At 34.0% G+C, this 19,296-nt stretch overlaps 1 protein-coding gene and 2 long non-coding RNA genes across 3 annotated transcripts; 1 reads left to right on the forward strand and 2 right to left on the reverse strand.

Annotated features, from left to right (window-relative positions):
* Positions 1-2,915: 2,915 nt before the first annotated feature.
* LOC123717449 lies at positions 2,916-5,427 on the reverse strand. The gene is made up of 3 exons (XR_006754819.1): positions 5,383-5,427; positions 3,882-4,029; positions 2,916-3,169 (listed from the first exon to the last, which is right to left on the reverse strand). It is a non-coding gene; the product is annotated as an uncharacterized LOC123717449 (long non-coding RNA).
* A 3,369-nt stretch (positions 5,428-8,796) lies between these two features.
* LOC123717361 (chymotrypsin-1-like) lies at positions 8,797-11,864 on the reverse strand. The gene is made up of 5 exons (XM_045673306.1): positions 11,813-11,864; positions 11,114-11,261; positions 10,421-10,679; positions 9,884-10,042; positions 8,797-9,093 (listed from the first exon to the last, which is right to left on the reverse strand). The coding sequence occupies exons 1-5, from the start codon at positions 11,862-11,864 to the stop codon at positions 8,941-8,943; spliced, it is 771 nt and encodes a 256-aa protein (XP_045529262.1). The 3' UTR covers positions 8,797-8,940.
* Positions 11,865-14,400: 2,536 nt separating this feature from the next.
* On the forward strand, positions 14,401-17,508 carry LOC123717309. The gene is made up of 5 exons (XR_006754797.1): positions 14,401-14,457; positions 15,201-15,324; positions 15,752-15,995; positions 16,994-17,140; positions 17,353-17,508. It is a non-coding gene; the product is annotated as an uncharacterized LOC123717309 (long non-coding RNA).
* Positions 17,509-19,296: the final 1,788 nt, after the last annotated feature.

Consider the following 19,296-nt stretch of genomic DNA (forward strand, 5'->3'; position numbering starts at 1 on the left):
GGTTACGCGTCAATTGTTTCGTTACGCGCCATATTTTTCTTGTCCCTACCACGGTTGATTCGAAGAGATTTGAAGCCATTAATAACAAAAATATATAATAACGATAACAATTGTAATATATATAATATAAATTCTGTAATAATCTTAGTAGTAATAAGGTGAAATGAAACAATTGTATTATTTGTATTCATGTCTATGATAATAAAAGCCTTTTGTTAAACTTTATCTAATTTAACTTTATTTAACCTATTTCTGTAAAGTTGCATAGAGTAAATCATTTTTCGAAAAATAAGGTCATAATATAGTTTAGGTTCATACGTGTTACACTAGTACAAGCACACATTTTTTTAGGGATCGTATGTATTGAAGCGGTATATGTGGAAAACACGAATTATATGACGACGTCAAAGATGTACCTAAGCTTTGAATGTAAGGAATTTGTTTAGCACGAAGGTCAAACATTTTTCGAAGAATTTTTGGCTCGGTTTACGATGATGGTCTTACGTATTCGCTTCAATGAAGAACTTTATGACGTTAACAAACTTCCAATTTATAAAATGTAAAAGAAAACTGGTGCAGGTTTGAGAGTACAGAACAACAGTGAAGGACCTCCAAACATTAGGTGTTCGCAATTGGAAGCAAGATGTTGACGGAGATTGCGATGGAGAAAGATACTTGGCTGCTTGGCTGCTCAGGCCGACTAAGCGATGTACAGCCATTGAAGGATATGTTGCATAGAGTTAAAATGCCAATATTGCAATAATCTTTATTTGAAATTTGCAAAATACTTGTATAATCTATATAATGTGACCATACAACAATTAAACTAAAAATTTATGCTTCAATTTCCGCGTTAGTATGCACATTGTTAAAATATTACTCCATCTTGTTTTCATACGCACTCTTAACGATCAAATGTATGTAATAACATTGTTTTTTGTTCTATAGAATACAATAAAACTATTCCGGAGGATTTTCGCGACTGGAGACCATTCAGTGGATTAAGTACATATAAATACTAGCTGAAATCATACTAGATCTATATGACATTTGCAGATTTCGTTTTCTGTAACTCAATTGTGTGACTTATTACTAAATTTGGACAAATTGCAGGGTAAGGGCACTTTTTAAGTGTTTTATGTTTTACATTTATCCGTTACAGATTGTTAATAAGGCTTGTCCTTAATCAATGGTCGCATAAATCCAATGCCTATAAAGCGATGCGCGCAATCCGATACCCACAACTTTACCATCTGATTTGCTGTTTATGGAGACAATCAAGATGCCTTTTAGTTGTCTATTTGCTCCAACCATTGGTCCTCCTTGGTAACTGAACTGTGAACAAACGACAGTAACATACATTAAAGTATAAGCTGATTATATTTGTGGAATTTATCACCGAATTCTTTCCGTCTTTGGCCCGCCGTTCAAGACATTTTTCGTTCGGGATGTTTTTCATTTTGTATTAAGAAATAAATTCTTCTTTAATTATTAGTATCTCCTGCTAAAACGTCTCGTTATAGGGACATGGTACCAGAACAATGTTAAAATAAAATAAATAAATCAATGGCGCTACAACTTTTAGGTCTGGGCCTCAGATTTCTGTATCTGTTTCATGATCGTTTGTGAATTAAATAGGCAAGTAGGTGATCAGCCTTCTGTGCCTGACACACACGTCGACTTTTTTTGGGTCTAAGGCAAGCCGGTTTCCTCACGATGTTTTCCTTCACCGTTCAAGCTAATGTTAAATGCGGACATAGAAAGAAAATCCATTGGCACAGCCGGGGATCGAACCTACGACCTCAGGGATGAGAGTCGCACGGTGAAGCCACTAGGCCAACACTGCTCCCACCAGAACAATGCTACCTACCTAATACTTCTAAGGAGGACCTCGCCTTCCCCTGGTGTGGTGGGTAAGTTATTTTTGTTTGTGTGTCTAATATACCCGCGCGGATTTGTAGTGTCCTCAAATATCACCTGATATTCTCGTCTAAAGAGATAAATGGTACCTTGATATCTTGTTTAAATGATAATATACTTACAGGTGGAAGGTTATCATTTCCAATATCTCTGCTGTTCTCTCTCAAACAGAACAACTCTCTTACACCATCCACATTTCTCGCGTTAAGGGTACCGCAGTCATCATTGTCCTTTACTCCAACACCAAGCAAAATTTGCAGATGATTAACGTAGTTTGGATCCTGAGGAAAGTTTAGAATTTAATTTTATAGATCTTGCAAGAAGTCACGAAGTGCCTGCGTTTTATACACTGATGTTGTTTGTTGTTAATTTGTAATTTCGACAGCAGGTCTTCAAATAACGTATGGGACTTTAAAGATGGGATTTGATATGACTAATTTAGAACTATTTATATTTCTGACCACCCCATGATGTAATAGTAAGTAACGTAAAGTAAGTAGTAAGTTTATTGGTATTCTACAAACAATTCCGATTTATATATCCAGACCTGTGATTGAGCCCCAACCTAGCCGAATATTTAAGATTTCCTCCCAATAAGGAGGCACCTTTAATATATTAGGTGGGCTGTTTGTAGGATAACATAGAATTTTTTTTTGTAGAATTTGATTTGATTATTCAATATAGTTTGTCTTCGAGAGCGAAACAACGATTATAGCGGTCATTTTTGATATCCTTAAATACAGTACGATTTGTTTTTCATCACAAAATAAGCTACCACTTCAACAGCGCAAAATTTCTGTCCAGCGAGCATTCTCTTGTTATCTCAGAACAGGAAAAAGTCGCAAGGGACCAAATCTGGAGAATACTCTTGATGCGTAAGCAATTTGAAGCTCAGTTGATGAAATTTTTGAATCGTTTTCATTGACGACACGGTGTTTTCGATTGTGTCCACAGGATCGGGTCGTAATAACCTGAAAACTTTATACTTACGTAAGGATTTCTCCACGCACTTATGGTTAATGTTTCTCTTTCATCGATATCTTCTTTTGAAATCCTGATTGGCTGTGTTCTCGCGTTGAATGTGAATCTGGTTGCAATCCTGACTAATGCTATATTATTTCGTGATATTACGGAGAAATTTTTTGGATTCTGATAATATTCTCGTATGGTATCCATGTTGTAATAAACATTGTTCGGCGAATTCAGATTATTGGAACCAATTAAAACTCTCAGCGAAGACATCGGATATCTGAAAAGAGAGTTTTTCCGATTATTTGGTAGGTCTAATTACGGGTTGAAAACTAGTTTTATACCCCTAAAAAATAACGGAGGAACAACTCAAAACATATTCTTTAGTACAAAATACTTTTGGGGATTTTTGATTTGTTTTAATTCAATGAGTGAATTAGATAAACGAAGAGTACGTATAGAACACATAGATTAATTTTAAAAGAATTTCCATTTTGTCCACCTAATTTTCTAGGTTAGGTAAGTCCTAAAATAAAATGTAAATATCATAATTATATTAGGACATTAGCAAGGAAAAAAATAAATCTCATTCAGAGCAAAATAACGGTAAGTAGGATGGTAAGTGTAACGGTAAGTGGTTGTAAAATATATCAATATTTTCATTAATATTAGTACTTAAGTTGTAAGAGCGGGATAGCCTATTCACTGGACCATTCAAAGTAGTAGATGAGGGAGCCGTATGTATGAACGTATAGAAGGCTCTTAGTTCTAGCAACTCTAGGATTACAAACAAAGGAAATTTTATTATATGATTTCGTATTTATTGGGTTATTAAAACCTTCTTTACCAAAGCATTACTTAACAAACCAATGGCAACACCAGGTCTTGGCGTCAGATTTCTGTATGGGTTTCGTGTTATATTTTTTTAATTGGGTCTGTCGTTATTATTGTTTAATTTGTTTTAACGCTGAATCCTAAAATGATAAACTTACAGTTCAACGCAAAGCGAGATTGTGACGATCCATCGTTGGTTTAAAATTGCGCCCGCGCAGAGATAAAGATACTCGCCGTTACGCAAAGTTTCGACCACTCCAGCCTGATATGGGACCTCACCGTCCCGGGCGTCTCTCGCCCATGAGCCTAGAAATACATATAATAAAAACTGGCTGTAAAGCCGAAATTGAACATCAGTGAAGGGGAGGCTAAAAAGTAAACCAGTATTTTTGCAGCGCCTGGTATTGGAGTCCTCGTTGGAGGTCTATATGGAGGCAGATTTGCGCTGTATACAAAAAGTAATACTATTTTTAATATAAAAATTAAATAAATAAAAGAAAACGTTCGGTTTGCGTATTTAACAGCATCTCATCAGAGATAGAGAGACCTACCTACACAAACATAGAATTCTCGTTTCGTTTTATTTTGCTTTTCTATCCAACGTTTATTTTATTTGTCGGAGAAATATCGTAACTCCATCGATATAAGTAGACCGTCTTTTTTTTTATAAAACAGGGGGCGAACGGGCAGGAGGCTCACCTGATGTTAACTGATACCGTCGCCCATGGACACTCTCAATGCCAGAGGGCTTACGAGTGCGTTGCCTTTTAAGAATTGGTACGCTCTTTTCTTGAAGGACCCTCAGTCGAATTGGTATTCTTTAGCTTAGTGGGCGTCATATGTTTAAAGTGCAACAAAGACATACATAATTATCGTACCATTTTATTTTGGAATGATTCCTATTTAAATTACAAATATCACTTTAGCTAAAATTATAACGAGCAGCGGGTTCAAGGCACCGATGACCATCAACCAACAATCTACTCAACCACAAATCACATAGACCCAACTCGGTACAATGTCTCATCACCGCAATGCTCCACTGAATACTCCATCAGAACTACCTTAAGCTCCCTGAAGTCACTGTGCAAAGTCAAGATAGCGCCTGGACCCCACTCAACACATTTACTCATCTCTGATCGGCCGTAAGAACATTCGTATTTATATGTTAACAAATGATTTTAAATTATGAAACAATTAAATAATAACAAATCTAATGAAATGCAAAATGCAGACGCTAATTAAAGAAAGGTAATTAGTACCAGTGACCCCAGAGCTGGTGCTTCTCTTAACGAATAAGTATCGCAATACAGCGAGGAATTGCTGCCAGCGTTAAAGGTACACTGCCACAGGGACCAAACTTTTTAAATTTGTTTTAATTTTCTTTTTATTGTCAATTGACTCTATCAGAATATTTCCTGATATATTTAAAATGTTGATTTTATTTTTCGGTAAAGGTACTCCATCTAAATGGGAACCACTTAGTTTATATAGGATACTTATAATTAATAACGTTTTATTAACTCTTTAAACGAATCAAACCGCAGAAGTTGTACCGGTTAAATATCTATTATTCAAATATTATACATGAAATCGTCAGAGCAAATGATTGCTAGTACATTGTAACATCTTAAGTAATAATTTAATCTAAATACTCACCCTGCACTTGAAACAGCAGTGCAAATATACATACTGCCAAAAAAGAATACATATTTCTATCTACTTAAAGCCTCATACTAATTTCTTGAAATTTTGTATCTGTATTTATACAGAACTTGAAAAAAACAACTTGTACAGATATAATATCAGGACTTGTTAACGAAAACCTGTTTGGATAAACAATTTTATTAAACTGATATAAAATGGTGTTTATTGTTATTGGAGTAAATCCTACATGTTTTTGACAGGGGGGGCAAAAGGTCTGAAGGTGAGGGAAAAACTCGCCTGATGTAATGTGATGACATACACACAACCAGAAGGCTTGCAAGTAGGTAGCTAGTTTCACATAGGGGTGGACTATAATGGTGGGCATAGGAAAACTGCCTTAAATAATGCTCTGTTATGGAACGATGGTCGTCGTGGTGATACGGATGGAATTTCTTATTCTGCCTAGAGGTCCGGCGTTGAAACTCAGCAGATATTACAACTCTTCTGAACACTCATCTCACGCAACGCCAAGGGATCGAGCCGCTTGGAAAGTTACTGTTCGGTGACCGTTAAAGGAAGGAGCTGGTTCTGGGGAGCTCCCGTCCATATGTGAGAACAGTACTTCACGTGGGAATTTGAGTTCAGTTCAGAAGATCAGTCACAACTTCAGACACAAGTTTGTTCCGGTACTGATCGACAACTGCTCGAGATATAACTGCAGCTTAAATAAACTATTCGACGTGGAGGTACCACGTCTGTAAGACTTACCATTTACGCAGGAGATGGCCATGCCTCATATTAATGATCCACACGACTTACGTTTCTTTCTATCTATATTTCTTGCTACGTGCCCACGTCAAACTTCTCTATAATATAATTACATAATAATTTTCTTATAAATCACTGTCCTATTAGTTGTTGAATGGGAAAATGTCTCGACGGGGTCCACGATGTGTTTCGGTGGAGACCCTTAGATAGTCGTCATTGTTAAACGGGGTTCACTAAAACATTTAATAGGTCAAAATGTATTTCATGACATACGATATACGATACGGCTTTCCTTGTCTAACATTAATATTATTATTGGAACGAAGTTCCTTATCGTGCGTTGCGAAAGGGGGCTAGACGGAAAAAATTAAGACCAAAGGTTGTAACGACACTTTATAGTAGTTGTAAGCCGGGCGGATTGCGCGTCGTTCTCTCTCATAGAAAGCAAGCCAGTTATTTTCGTTTCGTCTTTCTATTTCGCATTGAACAGTGCGGTGTCGCGATAGTTATTTTTGTTGAGTGTATACAGGTTTTTTGTACAAAATAAATAATAAGAAAAATTTTAAAAGAGCTAAGTGATTTAGATGATGACTGTACAAATTAAGATAAACTTCCACTCATTTTGGCCGGTGATTTTATTGATCGATGCAGTTTTTTCAAGACATTTAAATAAAATATAATCAAAAACATATGTTTCCTACTTCAGTTACCACAAGCCAATTATTACCAAGCCTACTGATTACGTTTATATTGCATTATATTTGTTAATAATAAAAAAATATTATTATAACTTTTAAAAAAATCGATTACAATTCCTTCAGTAACTAAGCGAAAGGAACTTCGTTCCATCCGAGTGTCCCTTGACACCTCTCAAGATTTTTTTTTAAAAAACCGCCTTCATGGTTAACCTAACCATACTGCAGATATAGCAGCTCTTTCAAGATACAATAGGCTTATTAAGACGAAACGAACTCTCAGAACTTCCAGCTTCTATAATATTTATATTTCTATATAAATTAAAATTTACTAAAATGCAATAAATACAAAAATCCAGTAATAATTAATGTATTATGTAATTTATGATAATGAATAATTAAAGTATATCGAATCCCATGTTCTTAATACCTGTTTTATTGCTTTTATCACACTTTTAAAACATTTCATGAATTTTTATTTAAAAAATATATAATGTTTGAAGTATTTAACTTAATGTTTATGATTACTGTCAATTGTCATTGCATAGTTAATGCAATTCCATTGAATTACTGCAAATGATGTTAGCATCAAGGATTATTAATCAATTATCCTTTAATAAATCTTTTAAAACATTATATAGTGCGGGTAGCAGCCACCCGCAGGTATCATGAATGCCAGAAGCATTTCCTCAATGTATTGCGATGTCGATAATATCAGCGAGCGCCAGTTCTGGAGTTACCACTTGGACACATCAGAACTGGTGTATTTGTTGTAAGCAGATACTACAATAACAGTCTGTATGCATCACCAGTGTTTAATATACATTTTATAAGGAAATAATGCACTCTGGCATTGAGAGTGTCCATGGGCGGTGGTATCACTTAACATCTGGAGTGCCTCATGCCGGATTGTCGCGTTCTATGCAAAAAAAACTACTTTTTGATTCAGGAATATAGTTATCTCTGAGCTTGAGCCATAATAAACACATTATTTAGTTTTAGAAAAAAAAAATAGCTCAAAAGGTTTTTTAAACGTCGAAAATGGTATAATAAATTCGTGTTTATTACATACCCCATTTATTTTTATTTAAATTAAATATTAATATATTAATTATTAAAAGACAAATTAAAATGATGGTCTTCAATCAGAGTGAATTAGATACATTTTATTGCTATAATTTTTTTTCAATATTTTAGCATTTAATTTAAAATATACTTATTTGTATGATAAATTTTTAGAATATTCCATAGTTCACCTTAATAACAAATAAGTATACAGTATTTACAATTTCCTTGACCTACATAGCAATTCTATAAATTATTAATAAAAAGAAAATTAAAACAAATTTAAAAGTTTGTTCCCGTTGAGCGAGGCACCAGCTCTGGGCTCACATGTACTACCAACCAGGCCCCAACCTAAATGTTTAATTAGTGCCTGTGTACTTTAACCCCACAGCCCAAGAGTCTCGCCAAAGGGAACAAAACATAGTATTTTTTAATAAACTCGAATATTCTTTGTATTATATATTGAAGATTTAACACCCCTATTTATAGGTAGCAGGTCTATAGAACGCTATGCCCAAAGAACCCTATTTAACTCCCCGTTTGGTGACAATGATTTTTTAAGGAGTAAACACAATTTGAAGGAAGGCAATTAAAAAAGTACTCTTAACAATTCCACTTATTTAGCCTTTAGGGAGATATATTTTTATTATCGATTATTTATTACTATATGGTCGTGCTTTCGTACAAAGGTTTTATGCGACTTATTAAAGAGCATATGTGTAGGTAAAAAATAAATATATTTTTGTGTATAAAACACCAAAACTTATTTAAAACAGATTAATTGAAAACCTGATAAACTGTATCAGTGACTGCATAGCTTTATCAAAAGCTTAAGCGAGCTTATGATAGATTTGAATTACATACGAATTTTTAATAAAAGAAAGGTAATGATTAAAATTATTTTATTAAAACTCATAAATAATATAGAATACGAACGTATTTTTATCAACAAAACCTTTTTGAAAATGTTTATCTATATTAAATATCCTGATTAGTGTTACGTGGTACAGGATTTTAAACATACACAAAAGATAATCGGATATTAATTGATAGTAGCATAAATCCAAGTCCTGTAGGGTGCTACTCTTAATCCTACAGCTACGATGTTGTTGTCCTGTCGCCTGCTTCTTGCAGCAATATTCAAACCGCTCAACTGTCTGGATGCACTGGCAATTGGTCCTCCTTGGTAGCTGAACTGAAATTTGAGTTATGGGTTAAAGATCTGTTGTTGAGATTGTTGTTGTTGTCTTTACGTATGAGTTTCTAAGTTTTAATAAAATTAATACTAAATTTGTTATATTCAATAAATGATATTGCAGTTGGAGGTACAAGTTCTCTCTTTATATATATTAACATACATATCAATCTTAAATTAGAATATATAATATGAAATGTATTAATGGTAAGTCCTGATAAGTGTTTTTTTTATTAACACTTCTTTAGTAGTATAAACACCAATTATATTTAACAGACTAGTGGCTTCAGCGTGCCATTCTCATCCCTAAGGTCGTAGGTTCAATTCCCGGCTGTGTACCAATGGACTATCTGTCTATGTGTGCATTCTCTCCAACGGTGAAGAAAGGTATCGTGAGGAAACCGGCTTGTCTTAGACCCAAAAAAGTCGACGCTGTGGCACACGACCGACTTGCCTATTAGATTGACAAATTATCATGAAATAAATACAGACATCTGAGGCCTCGACCTAAAAATGTTGTAGCGCCACTGGTTTCTTTTAATTTTTTATATTATCACAATTCGACGTTTCGACTGCTAAAAGCATACATATAAAATAAATACGTATTTGTAATCCGCAATATTCGTTACACTTTTATTGACAACCTGTGCCTGCAAAATGTTGGTCCTGACATTCCATGTTTCACCCTACGAGCAAGAGATACTTGCGCATGTAGCAGGAAAACCTATTGCTGCCCAACTGGAGCCTATACATTTAAATATCTACTGCTGTAAATCCAATAACTGCTTACTGGTGGTATATTTTTATTTCCAGAATCCTTGGGGCTCGCGGTCATGCAGAACAGTTCGCTGACACTGTTCAGTCCAGTTGCAACCAAAGGGTTGCATTGTCTGTTATCTTGTATCGCTATTACCAAAAACAGCTGGAGGCTGGTAGAGTAGTTTGAATCCTGAAAATAAATCTTAATAAGGCATGGGACGTTTGTAGTTGGACCTAAGATACCCGAGCTATATATCCATATATATATATTCTTTATGAATAAATAATCTGTTATGAAATCGTTTAATAAAACATATATGTAACAATACAGTATTTACAAAGTAATGTAGTAAATGTCTCCATGTTTCGTTACTAATAACATTGTTTTAGGACATTTTCACGATCATTAAGTTAATTGTCAAGTTGACTGTTACTAGTAATCAGAAACTTAATGTGTAATTAACAGGTTAGACAATTGAGGGCATTAAATAGCCACGAGCCACTTTTAACATTTCCTGGCCTGGTTAGAAATATCAATATCAAGTTAACTAAAGATTAATTTACTTACAACACAATTCCTCCAAGCTGTCAAGCTGTAAGTCTGTCCACTCCTCACATCCTGACTCGATACCACTATGGGTTGGACTTTTTTATTGAAGATTATCAGTGTCGTAACCCTGACTAGGGCAATATTGTTACGCGAGAATATAGTTACATTGTACGTGGGTCGACTGTATGGGCGAACGTTATCTACGGAGTAGTAGGTATTATTAGGGGCAACAAGACCGTTCGACCCAACCAAAATCTTAATAGTAGGAGGCTTGTACCTGTGAATACGTTCAAAATTAATTCTAGATAATCGTTTCTTATACGTAATCTAGTTGCAGCTCTGTACAGTTAACAAATTTTGTTGGTATTACATATATAATACTGTGATGAAAAATGACCCAGTGGAGATTTTCAGAAACTCGATACAGACCTTTTACCGAGTCGCTTTACAAAGCTTGTTGTATTGTATATATTATTGTATTGTATATTTGCGGTTACTTGGCGGATCCATGCGAATTCTTCAATACAAAGAGACCCCATGAATTGTGAGCTGCGATATTTCGGGCTACCTTGTGAGGAAGTTGCATGAATCTGGAGAAGATGTTGGAGAGCAAAAACAAAAAAAAGTGTTTTGGCCATTTTTTTAAAGATTAAAGCCGCCAAAGATCTAAGCGGCTTTTGTCTTTATCTATATATTATAAATAAGACTCACTGTACAGCACAGAGAGCGAGTGTCAATATCCATCTCTGGTTAAGTATTGCGCCGGAGCATATGTACAGAAGTTCGTCATTGCGCAGTCTCAGTAGAACAGCTGCCTGGTATGGATATTCGCCTTCTTGAGGCACTCTTGCCCATGTACCTGAATTGAAAGTATGTGTGTGCTGGTTTTAGAAGAATTTACGTCAATAATAAAGAGGTGAGCCAAGTTTAAAAGGGTGAAATGGCTAAATCTATATTTGTGGTAACACGACTACGACCACGTTATAGGAAATCGGGTTGTATTATCGTAAAACCATGTTTTTTAAACTCTAAAACTAGGAAGACGAATTTAATCAACTTATTTAGTTTAATTTTATAACAATACAATTGAAAGTGCTAAGGTGCGCAAAACTAATTATGAACTTGACAAATCATTATAAATTTTACACCACAGAAATATAACTTGAGAAATCTTCGTGTTATAGGGGGAACGGAAATCGCGTTATACGAAAAAGCATTTATAGGTGTACTTTGTGATTCAATATAAAATATTCTCATCACGGAAGTTGGATAAATTTGATATGGAAACGTTATCATGTGCCGGGAACTATAGCAATTTACGTAATTATAATTTTCACAGATAGAGGGCTCTGTAAAACATTTTCTGATGTGTGGAAGTTACTTCTGAGTAATAATAATAAGAATACTGACCCTGCATTTGACAGAGCAAAGCAAATACACATATAGGAAGAAATGAATACATGTTTTTCAGATACTGCGGAATGATACTTTTAGCTCCGAACTGCATATTTATACAGTGTTTAAAAAAATAAAAAAAGCAATGCCGATGTTCAAAATACATGATAAAACCTTATCAGAACGAGTTTAACTCTTTCATATGTTTTTTTGATTAGAAGTTTTATTGGTTTATTCATTAAAATACATACAGTATCCTTACAGTACTAAGCCAATACGATAACGTCGAAAAAAAAATTAAATACATAATAAGCACAATATCGCTGCTGCGAACGTACTCTGCGAACATATAAATATGTCGATAGTGTTGGAGACAGCATTCAGTAACCGCAACGTCTTTGTTAACAGGGATCTGTGCGGCAGACTGGTTTTGACCCTTGGTATCGCAAAGAACCTTGGCCTTCGTCGCACATATCCTCGCCTCCTATTCACAAAGAAACCGAGCTCTTGAAGAACACTTGGGTTGTTCACCACCCCCTGTAAGAGTTTAAGTAGATAGTATAGGCCAATTTTAATTTTAACTCTTGGGCATCTGTTTTAGTTTAACAAGTTTTGGAAGTAGGTATGTTTTCGACAAATTTCAGTTATGATTACTAAGACTTTTTGCAGACCTTTCTATCGATTCAAGATAAAAATGTTCAAAAAAACCATTAAGTTTAATCGATATTAAATACCTTTTTTTCTTACAGGAAACTGTCCCAATGTGCCAATTAAGTAAGTGCCTCGTACACGTCACAATCGTTACTAATGTAGTCTACACTACAAATTACAGAAGAAAAGCGAAAAGAACAGTTTCCCACAAGGAACTGCCCCCAACATCGACTCCTTTAACCACCAACCGCTGCCACTAATTCCAAAGTTTACTCGAAATTTTTACACATATTATTTAAGTTTTTTAAACATGTGTAAAAATATTAAAATCGTCACATTGTGCTGTTCGGATTAATATCTGCAACTCAGTTTTATCATCAGACGTCGAGGTAGGATACAAAATTTTACTCAAGCGTTTTTAGGCAGTTTTGCCGCGCACCACCACTGTTTGGAATCTGATGGAGACCGATGTATTTAAGAACCAACTCGACTTAGCGACTTCCTCAATAAAAGAGCGTACCAATTTTTAAAAGCCCGGCAAATCATTTGCGAGCCCTCTAGCAATGTGTCTATGGGCGGTAGTCTCACTTATCAGGTGAGATAAAAAAAACAGATAATAGTTGTAGATCTATCGTAACAGAAAACTTTAATCTATTAATGGAATAACGTTTCGTTTCATCCTACTCAGTTTGTCTATCTACTTCAACCGATGTAAACGAGATATCTACCACCTTGCGACGTGAAGTTGTTGACGACTATGTAATGAAATGTAATGTTAATGAGGTTTCATTGCATGTATATGTTATTATATGTTATCTATTGGCTAATTTCAATTTAATAATATGGGTTTATGAATGTTTGATTTTGTGAAGAGTGAGATTTTCCGTAATAATAATATTAATAAAGGAGTATAAAAATATGATAATATGATATTTAAGGACTTCGATCGTGCCTCTCATTATCATTTCTGCTTAACAAATATATATTTATATGTAAATGAGATATAGGGATATATTAAAGTTTTTCCACTCTAGACAATAGTATTTATAATTAGTACCTAAGCAATAAACGATACTAATTATACATGAAACCAACTTTAAATATATAATTAAAAAGATACTAAAGGCACTTTTATATACATATTTTAACTTAAAAACTGGTATTTTTATTTTAAATTCTAGTACAGATACCGGCAAACTTCTTGAGCATCAAACAAACAGTACACAGCGCGGGACACAAACGTCAACTGATTTACCAATCACGCGATCGACACGTCACTCTCTCAACGCCCCCCCCCCCCCCTGTGATACCTAAAAATCGCTTCTGCGCAGGCAAGGACATTTGTTCAAGATGTTTGCCGGTATCTGTACGTTGTTTTTTATGTCGCTGCGGAAATTATGAACCAAATTCTCGTAATTTATTGAATTTTTCTTCTTATGTCCTATCATCCAAATATAGATATCACAGTCAAAGTATTATCCAAATTGGGTTTTATTTGGGTTGTTTGTCCCAAAAATCTTATAGTAGATAAGTCGTAATACAAAATAATTATAGGTTAATTGTTAAAAAAATAATTAAAAAATTAGCCTTTATTCGAGTACACTATAATTACACTAAATCTTGTATGTTTTCCCTAGTACTCTTCCATTTGTCCCTATTCCTTGCGACAATTTTCCAATTTTTCCCCGCTATCTTTTTTATTTCATCTTAATTGTTAATATAATAGTAGGATTTTCATTACATAAATCCAACCAACCAACAACAGAAGAACAACTTGTAGTACAAACAATACGTCATGACAAAAATAAATATAAAAATATTTCTTGAAATAATTTCTAAAATATTATATGTTTTATATTAATAATAATATATTAATAATTTATAAAGCTTAATTGTGAATACTCCTTTATGTTCATAATCAAATATATAGCCACGAAAACTATTTTTAATTATTATTTTTAAAATGTTCACATCTATCCTGCCTATATTTTTGGTCGCCGTTGTTTCAGGTAATATATATTTTATACTATTTAAAATTCAATTTATAATATAATCATATTTGAAGCAATTAAACTTTGACAGTATAAAATAAATTTATAATATATTCAATGCTGTGGCTTAGCACTTTAATAAATATAATTATAAATTAATTCACATAGAATATATGAACATGAATTGCTGTCGTTTGTCTCGCTTAAACTCGAGAATGTCTGGACCGATTTAGCTAATTATGTACTTGAAATGCTTGTAGAAGTTGAGGGAAGTAAAGAAAAATATTAAAAACTTTACATAGCTAGGAAATATTTGATGTCCTTTGTATACATAACATTCTCGTGTTACAATGTTCATTCCCATACTCCTCCGAAGCGGCTCGACCGATGTTTATGCTTATTTTTATGCGTATTCAGTAAGTCTGAGAATCGGCTACTATCTTTCAACCCCTAAGTGATAAGGCGAGGTTAAATGTTTTTTTGTTTTTATTTTTTATGATACATAAAAAAATGTATACAACCCTTAATTGTCACCCCTCTACGATCAACCCCTTTTTTATTATAGTAGATACGTTATTTTCATTGAACTAGAAATAATGTTTCCTGGAAATAATATACATGGCAAAACGACGTTTGCCGTGTCAGCTAATAGAAAATCTGTGTTGCTTTGGTCTATTTTAAAAAGTTCGTTTGGTTTTGACACAAGTATATGTCGGTGATACGAAGATCGCCGGTTCTAGTTTTAATAATTTTGGTTTTAGCAAAAGTAGCCAGAAATCATGAGGTCCCATATCAGGCCTCCATTAGATCTGATTTCGGTCACATGTGTTCGGGCGCCATTTTGTATAAGAATTGGATACTGACTGCCGCTAGATGCGGAATGAGGTAATTTTATTATGACAAATGAAATTGTTGTTGAATATTTGGTTATAATTATTGTCTTTTGCCACAGACTTGACACACTTCTGTTCCACTCTTGTATTTGCATCGTGTGATTATTTAATTATTGTTTAACATGGTTTATAATGTACTTACTCTAAGTACTCTGAAGAAAAGATCCTCAGATTTTTGTGTCTTGTCAATCTAATAGGCAAGTAGGTGATCAGCGAATTTTTGGGTATAAGGCACGATTCCTCATCATGATTTCCTTCAACCGTTCGAGCGAATGTTAAATGCGCAAGAAGTCCATTGGTACACAGCCGGGAATCGAACGCAGGCCTGAAGCTACTAGACCAATACTGCAAATAAAAAAAAATACTTATAAATGATATTTAATCTAGTCGTTGATTTAGCGTTTTATGAATTTATACAGTCTACGCCGCCGAAAAGTACAATATGTTGTGGTGGGTACAAATGACATCGCAGGACCAGGTACTAGCTTTCCAGTTGAGATAATTCATGTACACCCCAAGCACAGCCACTATAAGTACGACATAGCGGTAGTCAAACTTAACGGTACAATTAAATTTAACGACAAAATCCAACCCATACAATTTCCCGAGAGAAGTACAAAACCGGGAGCCAACATGCTTTTCTCTGGATGGAAAGGACCATCTGTAAGTTTATATTAATTTCATTTATATTTTGTTTGTTAGTGTCAGCAAAACCCGGCTTTGGACCAATAGATGCTGGATTCACAACTAGCACTTACAGACACCACAAAAAGTAACCCAGAATGGTTTTTTTAATGATAAAATAATATACAAAATTTGGTTTCACAATAAATTATTATTGCAAAACTGGACTGAAATGTCCATTTTATTTAGAAAATAATTTGGACATAGCGAGTCGCCGCCTCTTTGTAGCCCCGAGGCCTGCAGTTCTCTTAATCCAGCATTGATCACTTATCCTTAAGATGAAGTTAAAACAATAAATGTATGCCTCCAGCCTCACGTTATTTTTTGGGTTTCACATGCCGGTTTAGCAACAATTTTCCTGTTTTATGTTTATAGAACTTTACTTCTTATTATAAAATGTTATTTACATGAGAAACTTAATATTTATGAACGAGATACACAGTTTTAGGCTACCTAGCTCAATGTCTTAATGTCCTTTTAAATTGGTTAAACATGCTCACATTACGACTTTTACACTTGCACACACTATACTGGTGTGTTTGATTTGTTTAAATGATAACTACTATGGCGCGTTTTTTTTTAAAAATTAAGATACAGGTACAAACATATAGTTGTTTGATCGTCATAATTTTGGTTTATTGGTAGATTTTATTAGTCTGTGTTAAAAAATAATATCTAGACAGTGCGTTTATTAATTTATTTTGTAGTATTTGTATGTTATATAAATATAAATTTTGTTTTTGCATGCTGTAGCGCCATATTTTAATTATATTAAAGAATTGTAAATTACATTATGTACAGATTGCGGAGTGCTCTTGTTAATGACCAAAATCTGTCTATAATTAATTTTAGTTTGCTAATTATGTGTGATATATGATAGTCCCACTTTAAACATGCATCCAGACCAAGATATATCTCCAATTTTTATCAATTCTTATTAGTGTTGTATTCGTTAAGTTAAATTAATATGTTTTTAGGATTCAAATCAGACAAACAATTTGCTTATGAGAAATGTGACTTCAATAACCAGCGATGCGTGTCAAAAGGAAATAGGACCTCATCTCGAGTTGTACCAAATTTGCACCATTGATAACGACCCTTATCGAAAAGGCGAAGAATTCTTTGTAAGTATTCGACGTATCCAACAACAACAAAACATACTTGCAGATAAGGTTGAATCCAGGATGTCCGATCAGGGCTACTGCATCACTTATTTCACCCATTAACAGTACAGAATATGGACATAAAAATAGACAGTTAAATATATCGTCTGTGTACACCCCATTTCCCACCCTGACTTCGATCGTAATAGCTTACATTTCATTTTGCTTTTTAGGATGGCAGAGGTGGTCCAATCGTGGAAGGATCAAGATTGGCAGCCATCGCATCCATTTCGCGTACGAATAACTCAGCAAGCATACACACAAGGGTCTACGAACTGCTACCGTGGATCGTAGTTACCATAGATCCGGACCGTCGTGTTTACTGATTAAATGACAATGTATTATGTAACATTGATATAATTTGTCTTTAAACGATTATTTATATATATATATTATAAATTTATATGATACACTTAGAATAATTTAAGCGGCCCGAAGTAGTACACGTGGTAGTGAGATTAATTAACGAAGAAACATTATCAAATATAAATTGACAAGTGGCTGCTCCTTCAGACATTGATGAGTTTGGGATATCAAACAGCTATTAATAATACAAATACAACAGTGCAACGGTCTGTTTCTAAGGAATATCGTTTTCGTGCTACGACAATGCTACGCGATGTTTACTACTGGTACTACGGTCATTATATAATTTTATCCTAACGTGAACGACATTAGGATAAAATTATATACTAATCATCATGATCATGGCAAACTTTATACAAGTATGACGAAGCCGTTTTATTTTTATTAGCTGACATGGAAAGTCATTTTTAAATTCGTTACCGATACAGTCTATCTATCTATATATTATATATAAAAACGAATCCCTATTTCCCTTGGTCACGGCATCACGCGTGAACGGCTGGACCGATTTCGCAAATTCTTTTTCTGTTGTGTTTGTTATAGTCAGGAGAAGGTTCTTATGAAAGAAAAAAATGAGAAAATTTGCGCGGAAAAATTGAAAATGTAAGAATAATGTTGTAACGATAGCATTTTTTTTTCAAAAAAATTTTGAAGTAATTTTATGGCGTTTGACATAACATTGACAGAATGCGTGCTGGAAATATCGTCAAAGAGGATGTAAGGAAAATGAATATCATTTAAAACATAATTACAGTCGCTAATTGTTTATGGCTTATGGCATTAATCTTGAAAATCCATGGTTTTCACATGGTGTTCCCGTGTCGGGATACCAAGAAAACTATTTATATGCACGCCAGAAAAACCAGCAAATAATGTTGTTCATCATAAAGTATTAGAATATTAATCACTTTGTTTATAAAATATTTTTTAGTTATTATATCAATTCGAAATTAAAATTCATAGTTAAGACAGCACACCGTCGGGTCCACTAGTTATTTTATAAATTTATTTTGAACTTAAATTTTAAAATCATCTAGATTAATATAAAAGTTGACTTAATTTTTTGTTGCCTAGAAACAGAATTAATGTCAATTATGTAACATAGGTTATATATCTGGTAAAGTAAATATATATTCTAAAACACCGTAATAACAAAATATCAGAAGAAAGGTTTAGAAAACTTGTCCAAAGTTAAGATGTAAGTCTATCGGACCTACACTTACCTACTCCAGTTGTGTTGGGTTTCCTCCCATCGTACTATTTGTGTTGAAGGTATTATATACACTTATGTAATTTAATGGCTTAAAAACTTTCCCCTTTATTTATATAGGATAGATCAGTATGATTGCACCGTTTTGCAGCATCCTCATATCCTCATCAGCATACTCATCTCGAGTCAGTAAAGCACTAACACAATTTGAGAAAAGAGATAAGAGGTTTTAAAAAAAAATAACTTAATTTTGTTACGAAGATGGGTTGACTGCAATGTTTTCAGATTTTTCCACTAGTTATAGAACTTTTCAGCAAGCTGAAATTTGATTTTGACGTTTCAGGAGCGGGTCAATCACATATTAGAAAATCGTAATTTGCAGAATGTTACCCTAGTTTTCAGGAGGCTGTTTCGCAGGCAGGAGGAGTTTCAGAGCATGCATAGTCGAGTGGTACAGTTTTCAGGAAAACCGTTTTCAGTCTTCTCAGGCCTAGTTATACGCCTTTAATGAAGGAATATTCTAGACTGAAGTTTATAGGTG

This window comes from Pieris brassicae, chromosome 12 (assembly GCF_905147105.1).
Source record: "Pieris brassicae chromosome 12, ilPieBrab1.1, whole genome shotgun sequence".
NCBI classification, from domain to species: domain Eukaryota; kingdom Metazoa; phylum Arthropoda; class Insecta; order Lepidoptera; family Pieridae; genus Pieris; species Pieris brassicae.

What these genes read in the sequence shown, in the direction of transcription:
- LOC123717361 (XM_045673306.1), bottom strand. Translation starts at nt 11,864, where the DNA reads ATGTATTCATTTCTTCCTATATGTGTATTTGCTTTGCTCTGTCAAATG. An exon ending in TTTGCTCTGTCAAATGCAGG is followed by an intron (nt 11,262 to 11,812) that starts GTCAGTATTCTT and finishes CTTTCAATTCAG; the next exon opens with GTACATGGGCAAGAGTGCCT. An exon ending in GAAATAAAAATATACCACCA is followed by an intron (nt 9,094 to 9,883) that starts GTAAGCAGTTAT and finishes CTCAAATTTCAG; the next exon opens with TTCAGCTACCAAGGAGGACC.